Source organism: Centroberyx affinis, unplaced genomic scaffold, assembly GCF_046629955.1.
Source record: "Centroberyx affinis isolate AG114_WGS23_722 - 3 ecotype Tasmania unplaced genomic scaffold, CSIRO-AGI_Caff_v1 ptg002237l_1, whole genome shotgun sequence".
NCBI lineage: Eukaryota > Metazoa > Chordata > Actinopteri > Beryciformes > Berycidae > Centroberyx > Centroberyx affinis.
In genome coordinates this window covers 461,611-475,000 of record NW_027280533.1, presented here as the reverse complement: position 1 = coordinate 475,000, position 13,390 = coordinate 461,611, and the positions used below count along the sequence as shown (strand labels likewise).

Below are 13,390 nucleotides of genomic sequence, written 5' to 3'. Positions count from 1 at the left end.
GCAGCAGCAGTAACTTAGAGGCCATCAGCTGGTTTATAAAGGTTACTACCACAGGCCTTTCAGACATACACAGTTCAACAAGGACCTAGTGAAAATCCTACACATGTACATGTGGCAATCCTAAACATAGAAAACTCTAGCCAGTGCAGCAAGGCAAACGGGTAAAAAGGCCTTTGACATTTCAGGCAGATATACTGATAGCAGACAGTCAAAACCCCCCAAAAAAAGAAGACGACCCAAAAGAGAGACAGACAAAATAAAGGCGCATCAGTCATCTCATCCCTCTCTCAGCAGGGAGCGGTTATTGCACCCAGTGGTGGTCAGGGATTTGTTATCCGGGTTTTATCCATCTGCCTGCCAGTCTGTGTCTCTACACTATCTTTTCCTCTCTCTACACTTTTGTATCTACATTTTTGTCTGTGTGTGTCTATCTCTTTTCCCGTTCTACCAGATTTCCCCACTGGTGCCCATGCATTTTCACTACACAGTGCATTTTGAATGGGTTTTATGGGACTTGTGGTTACCAAAAAAACGATAATGTAAATCCTCATTTCAACTAAACAAAACAAAACAATGTAAAGCACCGAAATCACCCATCAGCACGCCTCCTTCACCTCTCTTTCTCTGTATGCGGGTGTAAGCGAACCCAGTCGACTGCTGCACCTCTTCCTTCCTTCTCCTGCAGCTGTGAGGCATCAAAGTTGTGACAGTCAGAGTTTGACACCTTTTCTCTGTTTGATGCTGTCTTGCTCCCCTGCCGCGCCGGGCCCAAGGGGAATTGTTTGGAAAGTCTTGCAATATTCATCTATTGTAGGATGGATGCAAGATTGATGAACGTCGTCTACCGTGGGAGCGGCTTCACTTTTCCTCCACCCAAACTCCTCTTGGTGACATTTCAGCTATGCCCTATGTGTGTTCATGCATGTGTGTGTGTCCATATCTAAGTCCATAGTCGTGTATATGTGTTTTGCGTGTAGTCATATGTGTGTGTATGTCCATGCTTTTATGTGTGTGTGTGTGTGTGTGTGTGTGTGTGTGTGTTCCTCTACTATTGTATAGGTGGAGTGGGTCACTGCCAACCACCTAAAAGATTTTCATTAGTATGAGTGTCAATGGAGAGTTTTAGTGTCCCATGATGGTCCCATGCTGTTTCAGAGGCTTTTCCACCCTCCCAAGAATGAAATCCTGCGGGAAACACTGATATGTGTGTGTGTGTGTGTGTGTGTGTATGTGTGTGTGTGTGTACCTGGTCCGGGGAGATGTTGCCCTCCTCTGCCACCATGGCTCTCAGGCAGGCCAGGGAACCGAAGAGAGGCACCGCCAGCCCCACCCGCAGATACCGCTGACCCTTCGTGCTGAACACCAGCGTCACACACATCGGCCTGCAGGAGGGAGAGAGAGAGAGAGAGAGAGAGAGAGAGGGTGAGAGAGAGAATACGGCATGCTTGAATTCTCCGACAGGCAGGACCGAGTGACAAATTGTTTTGTATTTTCGTTTACAAGGCCACCGATTCCCGGCGTGGCCAGGCGCGTGTGGTTATATACACATTTGCATGCAGACGCACACACACACACACGCAGAGGTCAATGACGATCAAGTGAATTGCGAGTTGTCAATTTGTTCAGGAGGTGCGCTGAGGTTAGCTCGGTCGTAATGGATTTCGGCGGCTCAACAGAAAAAAACACAAAACGGGGCTTTGAATGGACTGTGGAGCCGCCGCATCCTTTGTTTCACGTCTAATAATTTTGCGGGACTGAGATTTATTTCCAGTGACAATCGCGCAAATCCAATTTCATGAGCATAATTCAGCCAATGTCTAACTGTGTCTAACGTCATATCTGAAGTGAATTACCCGTGTGTGTGTGTGTGTGTGTGTGTGTGTGTGTGTAGACTCATGCGTGGCTGGACATGCCTGGCTAAAACCAGCACATTGGTGAAAGCCCCACAGGAGGCTGCTGCTGCTGCTGCTGAGTTGGGACACGTCTGATTTAATTTGAGCACTTTCCGAAGCGGACGCGGGGGATGAGGAGATGGAGGGAGACGGGGAGATGGAGCGAGAAACGATAGAGGGGATAGGAGGGAGAATACAGTATCTGATAGTATCTACAACGGGGTTTTGATGAGGAGATGAGAGAGCAGAGAGGACCGGGAGATAGGAGAGAGAGAGAGAGTGAAAAGAAAACAAGCAGAAGAGAAGACAAGACACGAGAGAGACGGGAGCGCGGCCACGTCTTCTTCATCTCGGGGACGGGGGACGTCGTAATCGCTGACGCCTCCACTTCCTGTTTCCCATCATGCATTATTCAGCCGCGTAATGTGCGAGCAGCGGGGAGGCTGACAGGGCAGACGGGCGAGGATCTGAGCGGCGGTTTTGTTTACGTTGTTAGATGTGCCGAGATGAGACGGCGGGATGGGAAATGAAACGGAGGGGGGATGAGAGGTGTGGGATGACACTCGAGAGAGAGAGAGAGAGGGGGAGACGAAATAGAGATGTCATCTTTAAAAAGGCAGGTTCTTTGCAGTCTCCCCCCCCCCCTTCCCACTGGTTAAGAGCCTGATAGTCGCCATAAAAAAAAAAACGTCTCATTTGTTCCCAGTAGAGAGCGTGCCGCACACTCTTGGCGGCTTCGGCTATCCAAGATTCTGTTTGTCTGCAACTTAACACGGGTCACATGTTTAGAGCTGGCTGGAGTGAAGCATGGTACAGTCAGTGTCAACATATTCATGCTTGCAAATCCCAGCATATGAGCTTAATCCCATACTCAAATCCCAAACACCTTCTGTGGTCAATGCATTTCATTTTGTTCTAGTTTTACTATTGCTGCCCTTGTTGTATGTGTTTCTTGGGGTAAAGCGCCTTAAGATTGACTAAATGTTTGATTAACGAGGAATCAAGAATTAGTTACACCTCCTGTATATAATTGTATTCCTTATTTTAAATGTTAGTATTATCCGACAAATGCAGAGATAATACGAATCCATCTAAGGCAAGAAAGGGGCAATGTCCGAATACAATACAAACAGACTTCGGCGAAGGTGCGTTTGAGAATGGGTTCAGACTTCGGCAAAGGTGCGTTTGAGAACGGGTTCAGATAGTTGACCTAGATGAGGCGCGCTTGATTTAACAGCCTCAAAGGCAGTAACCTCTCCAGGAAGGTACAACAAATCAAACACTCCTCCACAACTCTGGAAAGGCTGTTATCAGACTTTTGGTCATAAATATTTCATGCATGCTCAACTTTTTTCTTTGAATTAAAAAAAAAAAGAAGGAACAATCACTGGCTAGCAGTCAAAAGTACAACAACAACAACAACATTATGTAGACTCAATGACACCTATGTGCCCTATTTCGCAACATGAGTTGGCCACTGACCGGCAGATAACAAGCATCTCTCATAAACACAAAACAGTTGTTTTAGGGCTTTTTTAAATATTTCAGAACATAGCAGGTTTAGAAACACGATGCAAAGACTGAGCAGTGTAAGGCTAGATGTGGAGAAAATATTCAGAGATACAGCCGTCCTCCCTGTGTTTTTGAGCTGCCACACTGCCATTATCTCCAGCACCCAGGCCATGATGCCACGCTGCCAGCCAAACTCGCCTGTGTCTCTGGGGGCCTCAGACTTCATCAGGCATTCTGCTGGGATACCGCTGCAGCAGGAGGGGGCAACGAGGGCAGTGTGTGTGTGTGTGTGTGTGTGTGTGTGTGTGTGTGTGTGTCTGTCAGGTCAGTGGGGGCCCTGGACAGGCAAGCGAGTCCACACTGAACCTGATTGTATTTCCCTCTGCGGCGGACTCGGGCAACTGCAGGGACGGACCGCACGCTGTCAGGGAAGTCGCACTGTAATGCTGCGTTCAGGGTTTGGCACGGTGGGTCACACACATCACACACACACACACACACACACACACACACACACAGAGAATGCAGAGCGGCCGCGTCTGCGTGTTTGAAGATAGGGGGATTCGTCGAGCGGCGGATCTAGGCAGATCTTGGAATCGGATGTGATCGGATGCAACACAAACAAATTCAACTGACTTTAATAGGAAGCGCCGTTTGATGGCTGATGGCCAAGCGACACCAGAGCCAGCAGACATCTAGCATCGCTAATGGCAACAACAGCTCCCCACAAACACTGATTTAATCTGTTTTAATCTCTGTTATGGCCTTAGTTGAAGTCAAAATGAGGGTGAGTCCTTTCTACATGCCCTCCCTCTCTCTCTCTCTCTCTCTCTCTATCTCCCTCTCTCTCTCTCTCTCTCTCTCTCTATATATATATATATATATATATATGTCAAAGCTGAGAGAACCATACTGTCTTACAGTGGGACCTTGCTGACATACAACTTCTGGTATGGTGGGGGAAGTTAAATTGGCAAAGAAACTGTTTGGTCAGGGACTTTTGATGGCCAACATTCATCAGTTTGATATGACCATGGCCAATAGCCTGGGTATGTACAGCATGTTTGTGTGGGTGTGTATGGATGTATGTGTGGGTGCCATCTTGAAAAGTGTCCTTCATACATCTATTAGGTATGTTTTTCTCCTCGTTCGTCGAAGAAGAAGCACCCTGCTATGCTAAATGACTAGGACAGAGCACATTCATATACAATGTTTAGAGGACACACAGGAGATTTAAGCAGTATGCATTGGGACAGTCAGCTCAAATTGGTGGCTTTGGCAAGACCCAACCCATAATCAAACGTGATTTGTTGTACGTTACCTGGTTTGTCGAAGGGGGATAGGCAGGGAGATACATAAGAACGGGTCAAAGGTGTTACTCTGCTTAAGGCAATGAGGGCACGTCAGAGAAGACCTGGAGAGAGAGAGAGAGAGAGAGAGATGGAAAAAAATCAGGGCTGATCACATTTCATTTCCTCTCACATTTCCTTCTTCATGTCATTTCACAAGTTCTTAGGTGACTTCAGCACATCATCATATTCTGACTTTTGATGGTCTTTAAAGACATCCTCTTTTCCCACTCCATGCTCCTGCAGTCCATTTCTGCCCATTTCCACACCAATCTGCCCAAGTCACAATGTGTCACTTCCTTCAAATACTGTATTTCAAGGAGGAAGCCATTTCAACTTTGCCACTCTGACTTTCCCATCACACAAAACCCTTCGTGTGATGGGACAGGGTGATGGGACAGAGGAGGACTCTTGTGTGGGGAAAGCGGAAGAGGAGAGTAGCAGTTAAGTTTTTTTTGTCATATATACTACATGCATATACTCTATCTACTGTAGTGCATTCATTATTGACAAGGTGGTGGAATCAGAAAGTGTATTTGGCGGCACAACTATAAGAACACATCCTGACTATCCCATGCATGAATCATATACTGTACGTATACACAAACACACACTGCACACACACACACACACACACACAGTGAAATAGCAAGAACTATACGCTGAAGAATTTAAATTTTGAAACTTTGAAAGAATTTTCCGAACGTTTCCTCTCGGGCATGGAGAAAAAGTGCAGTAGAAATTCACTCTCTCATGTAATGGATGCAGGAAAAACCTCCATGATGGCTAGATGTGTGCTTCCCATGTGGACAGAGGTGAATACTAAGCACCGAAACCTGCTGTAGAGGACAGTGCAGGAAAGCCTGCAGTGGTGGGATGATGGTAGCATTTCAATACAAAACACCACCGAGTCAGACTGGTGAGATATGGGAGGCCGTATCCTAAAGAAGAGATGGAGGTAGGGAAGGAAGACAGAGAGAGAGAAGGAAGAAAAAAGGAGGGTGGGAAGGTTGGAGGCAGGGAAGAAGTGAAGAGAAAGGGGCTCAGCTGGGAATAGATAAAAAAAAAAATAAGCAGCAAAACCGACTTGAGACCAAAAATGAAGGGGAGCACAGGGAGCAGAAGTTGGACAGGCTAGAGGAAACAAAAGCGGAGAGGCAAAGAGAAGGAGGAAAAAGACAAGAAGGTGTGGGACTCGGAGGGAGGATGTATTAAACATGGAGGGGAAGGCGGAGGGAGGACAGCGGAGTTGACGGGTAGAAGTAGAAAGAGAGAGCGGAGTGAGGAGAAGAAACGGGAGAGAAGCTGTCAGGTTTCTGAGGCCGTCAGGAGCAGAGGAACGACAGGCGGAGCAAAGACAGAGGATCCCGACCCGAAGACCCACATTCATAAAGGCTCTATAGCCAAAACAGACTTTTCGAAGGCGGGTATAGCTCTCCGTGACCTGAGAAAAACATTGCAAAGATGTATTAGTACGGATCTATAACTGAAAATGAGGTGGGAAAACTGCAACACAGCCCCGGGGGCTAGCAAACACATCTAAAAAAAAAAAAGAAGCTTTGGAGTATTCCTGGAGCTTTACAGCATCGGTGGCGAGTGCGATTGGGTTTGTCACGGTGTTAGATACGGGGGAGTTCGACACTTAGATCCCACGGTTCGCCAAGAAATCAGCTGATCTCACGAAATCTCACATTCACAGCTCTCATCTTCACATTCTTTGAGTCCAAAACACAAAATCTTGTGAGACTGTGACGTGTCCAAGTATTAAACAGTATTTAAAAGTATCAGCCGATATCAACTAGCCATCCAAACCATCACTTCTCCTGAACAATATAGATTTAGATTATTAGTTTGGAGTCACTGGACAAAAAAGTGGTGGAGATACAGCCCATTTGTCTCCATTAGAGAGAGAGCTATCATCCTTTCTATGTGTGAAAAAGGCTGAAAATTGCTTTGCTTTGGTTTCTGATGGTGTATGTGGCTGTTGATGTAGGATTTTTCACTTAAGGAGATTCTTCAGTAGTTCAGCCCTGTTCTCTAAGTGTAATCTAACATTGGAAAAGCCATGTGCCACATTGGCTGAGTTTTCTGCGGAGTGCGACACGACTAAATTATATCGGGTTGTCGGGCCATATGCGGCTCTTGGATGCAGCTTGAATATGAGGTTTTTTTTATGTGCCTTTTGTATTGCTTTGAGAATTGTACAGTAGTTGGTTGGTACGAATATTGGTATTTATTTAGCTCTCTTTGCCTCTGGATCAGTCATCTGTGTGTGTGTGTGTGTGTGTGTGTAAGTTTGTGGAGATGCAAACTTGTCAAATGTACAAATAAGCTGGAAATAATACAACAGTTTTCAAACTCTAGATTTCCTCGCTGTCAATGTTCTACCCGGTCTGCAGCGGCAGCCAGACCGGGTCGTTAATGATGCCAGTTTGTACTCACTAAAGCAGACTGACAGTTCACTCACACACACACACACACACACACACACACACACACAAACACAGAACACGAGCAGAACATACGCAATTGCATACACATTCCACACTCCTCTCATACTTGCACTGAAATTCACACTTGTGCATGCGTGAGCACATACACGCACACACACACACAGCATCACTTAAAAAGCTTGTGGTGAGGCTGACAGTGTTTCCAGTCTGGTGGAGAACATGAGATAAACATTCCCACTGATGCTTGGTGAGTCAGTGTGTGTGTGTTTGTGTGTGTATGTGAGAGAGAGAGAGAGAGAGAGAGAGAGAGCAAGAGTGGCACTGAGTGAACAATTTACAAGTGTCAAATCAACAGACCACCACTCTTTAGCTTGAACACCTGCACCACACACACACACACACACACACACACACACGTGCAGCACAGCAGTAGCCCTTATTTATCACATGAAGAGATGAGCTGCTCAGCATCCCTGCGTTCAGCCAGTAGGTAAATAAACACACTCCTCCAGCAGCATCACTAAACATTATGCTGTATCACGCAGCCTGACTACAGCACTTTTCACACTGTAGTCGCAAATTTTGACGCATAGCAGCACAACACAGGACACAATGTGGATGATGTAACGCATGCCGCATAGTGTAAAACAGGTCAGGATGTGGGAATATACATATAAATATTAGAAAGTGTTATAGTGAGTTATTTAGTTATTGTGATGGGGATGGAGTGATGTTATCAGAGTTTTATGTACCCCAGGGTTAAAACTAATTGACCGAAGAACTCATTTATTCTCATAGCGGTGAATCAGCTGAATAAACGGTGAGGCCATGTATTGGCAGAAGCACAACAGGGATCTTATGGTACATTTATGAGTACAATTTAGTTTAAATTTTCATCAAGATTGACGCAACCTTGCACCCTGGGCTACAGGTGTACTATCTGTTGCAAAATGCATTGCTTCTTAACGTGTTTCGATTCATGCCGTCTTCTCTCTCTCTTTCTCTCTCTCTCTCTCTCAATAGCGTAGTCCCCATTTCACAGTCTAGTTAATCAAAAATAAAAAAGGACTAGGAAAGGATGCCAGATAACTTTCAAACAGCTGGTGCACAGATTCTTGAACAACCACTCAGCGGATGTGAAAAGATCCAGTTGCACCTAGTGATTGCATAAATCATGGCCTCAAGAGAAACTATGAGGTTGAGGATACAAGGTTTACTCAAGTTTTTGTATTGGCTGTGGTCTCTTACTGTTATTCTTCTGTTTCTGGACTAAAAAAAAGTTTTGTCGGTCCCGGCAAAACATCATTCTGGTCACACTGCTGGACCCACAGTCCCCAGACTTAAATGTTCTTGTGGAAGAAACTTGATTGTTCAGTCACTGCGGCGTTGACCTTATTTAAGGTATAAACACTGTCAGCCGTCAGCTACTCCGACAATGATGGATGGAGGCCTGGGCTCAGGCGTAGACGCAGCCCATAGTTTCAAAACAACTATACAGAGTTTGGTAGTAACACTTGGAGAGAGTACAGCGATGGGAGGGAGAGAAAGAGAAAGAAGCTGATAAAGAAAGAACAAGAAATGTGAATGCTTAGGTGGAGGCTAGACGGGTTTACCCACCATCAAGAACAATGGGCCGAATTGGATCATTTCCACACAGCACCTGCCCTATTTGACTGTATACATTGTGTATACTGTACATACAGTATATTGTGACTGCAAGATGAAGACCTGTATATACAAATGAATACAAATTCAATAAAAATGCACAAGCACATACATTGTATTTCTCTCCAGTCTACAGAAGTGAAATTGCAGCTTGATTTGGTAAATTTCCAAACTACCAAGGTTTCAAAGTTCTTTTCATGCCTTAACCTGATTTTGTGGGCTTTTGTTGAGATTTGGACCATTTTTAATATAATACTTACAAGGCCACAGCATTGTATTCAGCTTGTTTTACATTTGAGGAATGTTATGACACATTCGGCAGCTCCACAGAAAATCAGAAATTTCCTGCCAAAAAACCATCAGCTGTCTCTCCAAACCACTGTAGGGACCCATTTCAGTCTTCCATCAACACAACTTAGGCCTAGAATGACTTGACACCTTCAATCAGTTCCTGTTGCTGGAGCCAAATAGCTCATCTTTTCCTCATACCATAGAGAAATGTTCATGGCCTTACAGGGAGAAACACGTTTTGCAGCAAGGCAGACAAACAACACGTGATGCATGCATGCATCAGTAAGTAAAAAGAATATGTGTAAACACCTGAGATCCCCCTAGGCCTATTATAAATGATAAATGATAAAGTACTGAGTGCCATATGAATATTCATGGACCCAGGTTAGGTTATCTCGTGGAAAGGCATCACCAGATATTAATAAGTCGGCCATGGGTTTGTCCTGCAGTAGATACATGTGCCTCCTGCAAGGTTACACACCATACTACAGTAGGGATTCACACGACAGTGTAAATGTATCATCATGGGAATGACACATTTTACACATTTGGATTAATTACCAACACACCACATTTGATGCAACCAGTGATGTAGTGGTAAATACAAAGTATACTGTGACCTCCAGTCAGTGATCATCATAAGGCAAACAACCGCCAACATAAAGAATATATTTAGAACAAATCATCCCAATTCATCCCAATGTGAGTGATAAAACAATGTGTTCAAGTGAATTCAACTTGTAAACAGACAGAAATATCATTGTCATTTTCACATGAGCCATCTTTGTAACTGAAGTGTAAAGTTTGCTACCTGAGTGAAGGAATATGTAGCTGGCTATTGTTGCTTCATTGACTGTAACGTTAGCTAAATATGTTCCAGTGGTGTATCATATATTATCTTTGAGTTAATCTGAGTATAGTTTTTTTTTTTTAAAAGACAGTTATCAGTCTTGCAACTTCTGAATAAATGCGCTGCTCTATTTAACAGAGCCAAATGGAGGCAGGAGGGTCAGCCCCAGATGACAGGAGCCGGGCTGCAGGCCCCTTGAGTATTTTTTTTGGCCCCCCCGAGACGTAACCCACTGAGCAGGGGTGTAGTGGAGGGTAAACCCACCCACCTTTATATTTACAGAATAGAGTTTACCCTCCTTTTTATGCTGACATAAATTTTTACATTATACAAGGATAAGATATTATAAGGAAAAAAATCATAAATTGATGCTTTTCTGAAAATACACATGATTTTTGTTGGTGGTTGTTTTCCCTGTAAGACAATCACCAACCGGGCTATAACCACCTTTTTTCTACTTTATTACTGCCTCAAAAGTATGTGTATGTAGATGTGAAAGTAGTCTTATTGGTCTTGTGGAAAGAGGTGTGCAACATTTTCTTAAAAATTCAATAATATTCTACCAAAGAATTGTATATGCACAGGTGAGAATCATCAGCAATCTCACCAGCTGACTGTTTAAGCTTAAAAACTGAGGAGATTTTGAGTCTGAAGGGGCAGGTAAGGGCTTGTGCCATTCTATACATGCTTATTGATATGGTTAAAATACACAGAGAGTGTATTATAAGGAAATAATCATAAATTGATGCTTTTCTGAAACTATGCATCATTTTTGATCATGTTGGTGGTTGTTTGCCCTTTGACCATCACCCACCGGAGGTCATACTTTACCCACCTTTTTATTTACCACTGGAGAGGACTGATGGATTTCACTTAACAAAAGACATTGAATATGAGCCATAATTTTAAAGTGTCCATTTGTTTTTTGCTTTTCATACCACCATTTATTAAAATACTAAGTCCTGTGCACATAAACTTTCTCTGTATTGCAAATGGCCTAACAACACTCTACAGGTTAACACAGCATATCAAGTCTTTCAACAACAGCCTGTAATCTCTGAATTAAAATATTTTTGATACTTTATGAGTGAATTGATTACCTAATTAATTAAGATAACCATGATTGAATATTTAACTTCTATATTGAGATCCCCTACATCTTAACAGGAAAACATCTCTAATGCCCAACATAAATTTACTACTTTCACTGCTTCAGGCTACAGGTTACCCATAACTGCATGAATAAAGGTGGTTTTGAAGAAATGTACAAAGACACTGTGACAGGGTGCAAAAAACAACTGTATTGAAATAATATGATTCAGTTGTTGATTCTGTAAAGTGGATAGGAAGATGACAGCAGTTCAGAAGTGGACTGCAGGTGCTGTTGCACATTTCTTGTTCTTCCTCTGGAATATGCGGGACAGCCAACAAAAGAAGCCATGCTTCTTCTTCTTTGGTTTTGCAGACAGGCTGTCTTTGGCACTGGAACTCTGAGGTCCTGCAGGTTCGAAAAGCTGGACGGGTGGAAGTGTGTTTTCCAGGGTCAGACCAGACAGATCCTTGGTGTCCTTGGCCTCATGGAGGAAACTGGTAGGAGCCTTGATGTCAACAACAGCCTCACACACACGGTGAAGAGAAGAAGTTGAACATGAAGCTTCAGCCTCCTGAATGGGTGGAGGGTGGTCAGCCTGGTTGTCAGTGGGACAACATTCAGGTTCATGCAGGACAGTGACAGAGTTTTCAGGACATTGTTCTTCCTCCTTCTCCAAGTCTTGGAGGAACAGCATCAGTTTAGAGTCAGCTCTGACGATTGGCTCCCATTCATCAAGGTTATCTTGAATAGGGGCATGGTGTGCAGCACAGGCAGGTATAAATGTAGAACTCACTGATGAGGAGGCATAGATGTGCTTTTGATCAATTCCCTCCTTCTCCAGGAGGAGAGAGAGGAACTGCATCAGGTGAGAATCAGTGCTGCTGACAACAGGTTCCCATTTGTCCAGATGGTCCAGAGTCGGCCCATGCTGTGGGGAGCAGTCCAGCACAAATCTAGAGAGATGTGATGAAGTGTAGAGGAGCTCCTCACCAAATCCCTCCTTCTTCAAGTCACAGTAGGATTTGACCAGTGGCTCCCACTCATCCAGGCAGCCCAGAGTGGATCCACAGAGTGAGCAGCAGTCAGCCACAAATCCAGATGAGTCACCTGGGGCAGCATAGAGGTATCTCTGTCCAACTGCCTCCAGGTGGTAGTCATCGTCAAAACCAAAGGGGGAGCGCTGAAGCTGACTCAGTCTCTCAATGAGTTTGATGTCATCAGTCACTGGAGCCTCAACAAGGCGGAGCAGGTTGGACTGAGACTCAACAAGCTGAGCTGGGTGGATGGAAGCTCCAGCATTTTCCTTGATCATGAGAGGAGACTCTTTCTCTGTGGTAGGAAGGTCTCCTTTGTCCATATCCAAGAGCAGTTTGTATGCTGGTGAAGCTGTGCTGGCTATTGGTTCCCATATATTGAGGCTCTCAAATCCAGAAGCAGGTTTGGAGCCGAGACCAACAGCAGACTGAGGTGAAAGATCACAGTCCAGCTCAGCAGGACCTCCAGAGAAACTAGAGGCTTCAGCATAAAGGTAACGCTCCTCCTTCAGGACTTTCGCAAACATGCAGTTGATGTTTTCATGGCGATCGTCATTAAGGGCATTGAGTCGAGCGAACATCTGCATGGATGCTGAAAGAAATGCAATGGCAACATCTTAATGAAACAAATAACCATGAGGCCACCTGGTGTAGCTTCATTCAAGGTCAACATGCTTCATCACAGCTTCATCTTATGCCTTTCATCATAGTTTTGTTTCAACAGCCAAACTAACTGTGAATTTACAATGTAAATACAGCTAAGGAAGAACTAGACACAAAATCCTTCAACACAAACAACTAGTCTATCCTGGGCTGTCTCTTGTTTACCTCTACAGCAAAATCCTCTACTTATCTTTTTATGTTAAATAATAAAATTAAAAATGCATGTGGCTTACCAGAATGGGAATCACTCTCCATGGTTTCCTTTCTAAAAGGCAGATGTTGTTGTTGATGTTTGTCATTCATTTGAATGCAACGTGAGTTTTCTGTCTCAGTGTGCAGGTGAACAGCGATCAGAGATGAAACTGTGAGTCTGAGTCTGTCTTCAGGTCTGTCTGTCTTTATGACACTGACATTCTGAATTCTGTGAACTCTGCTGCATTCTGTCAGCTGCATTATGATTCATCAGATGAAGCTCAGGCCACAATAAACTTTGATGACAGAGATTTCTCACTTTGTATATGGTTTATAAACTAAACAAGATTAAAAAACACATAAGTGAATATTTGGAATTTGTATTAAGATACCCTA

At 44.1% G+C, this 13,390-nt stretch overlaps 1 protein-coding gene across 1 annotated transcript in view; it reads right to left on the bottom strand.

The window, feature by feature from the left end:
* usp43a (ubiquitin specific peptidase 43a) overlaps positions 1-13,390 on the bottom strand; it is an 81,816-nt gene that overhangs the window by 18,728 nt on the left and 49,698 nt on the right. The window contains exons 4-5 of the mRNA XM_071532735.1: positions 4,726-4,818; positions 1,247-1,382 (exon numbers count right to left, since the gene is read on the bottom strand). Of these exons, the coding sequence (XP_071388836.1) occupies positions 1,247-1,382; positions 4,726-4,818 (229 nt within the window). The remainder of the gene's footprint in view (positions 1-1,246; positions 1,383-4,725; positions 4,819-13,390) is intronic.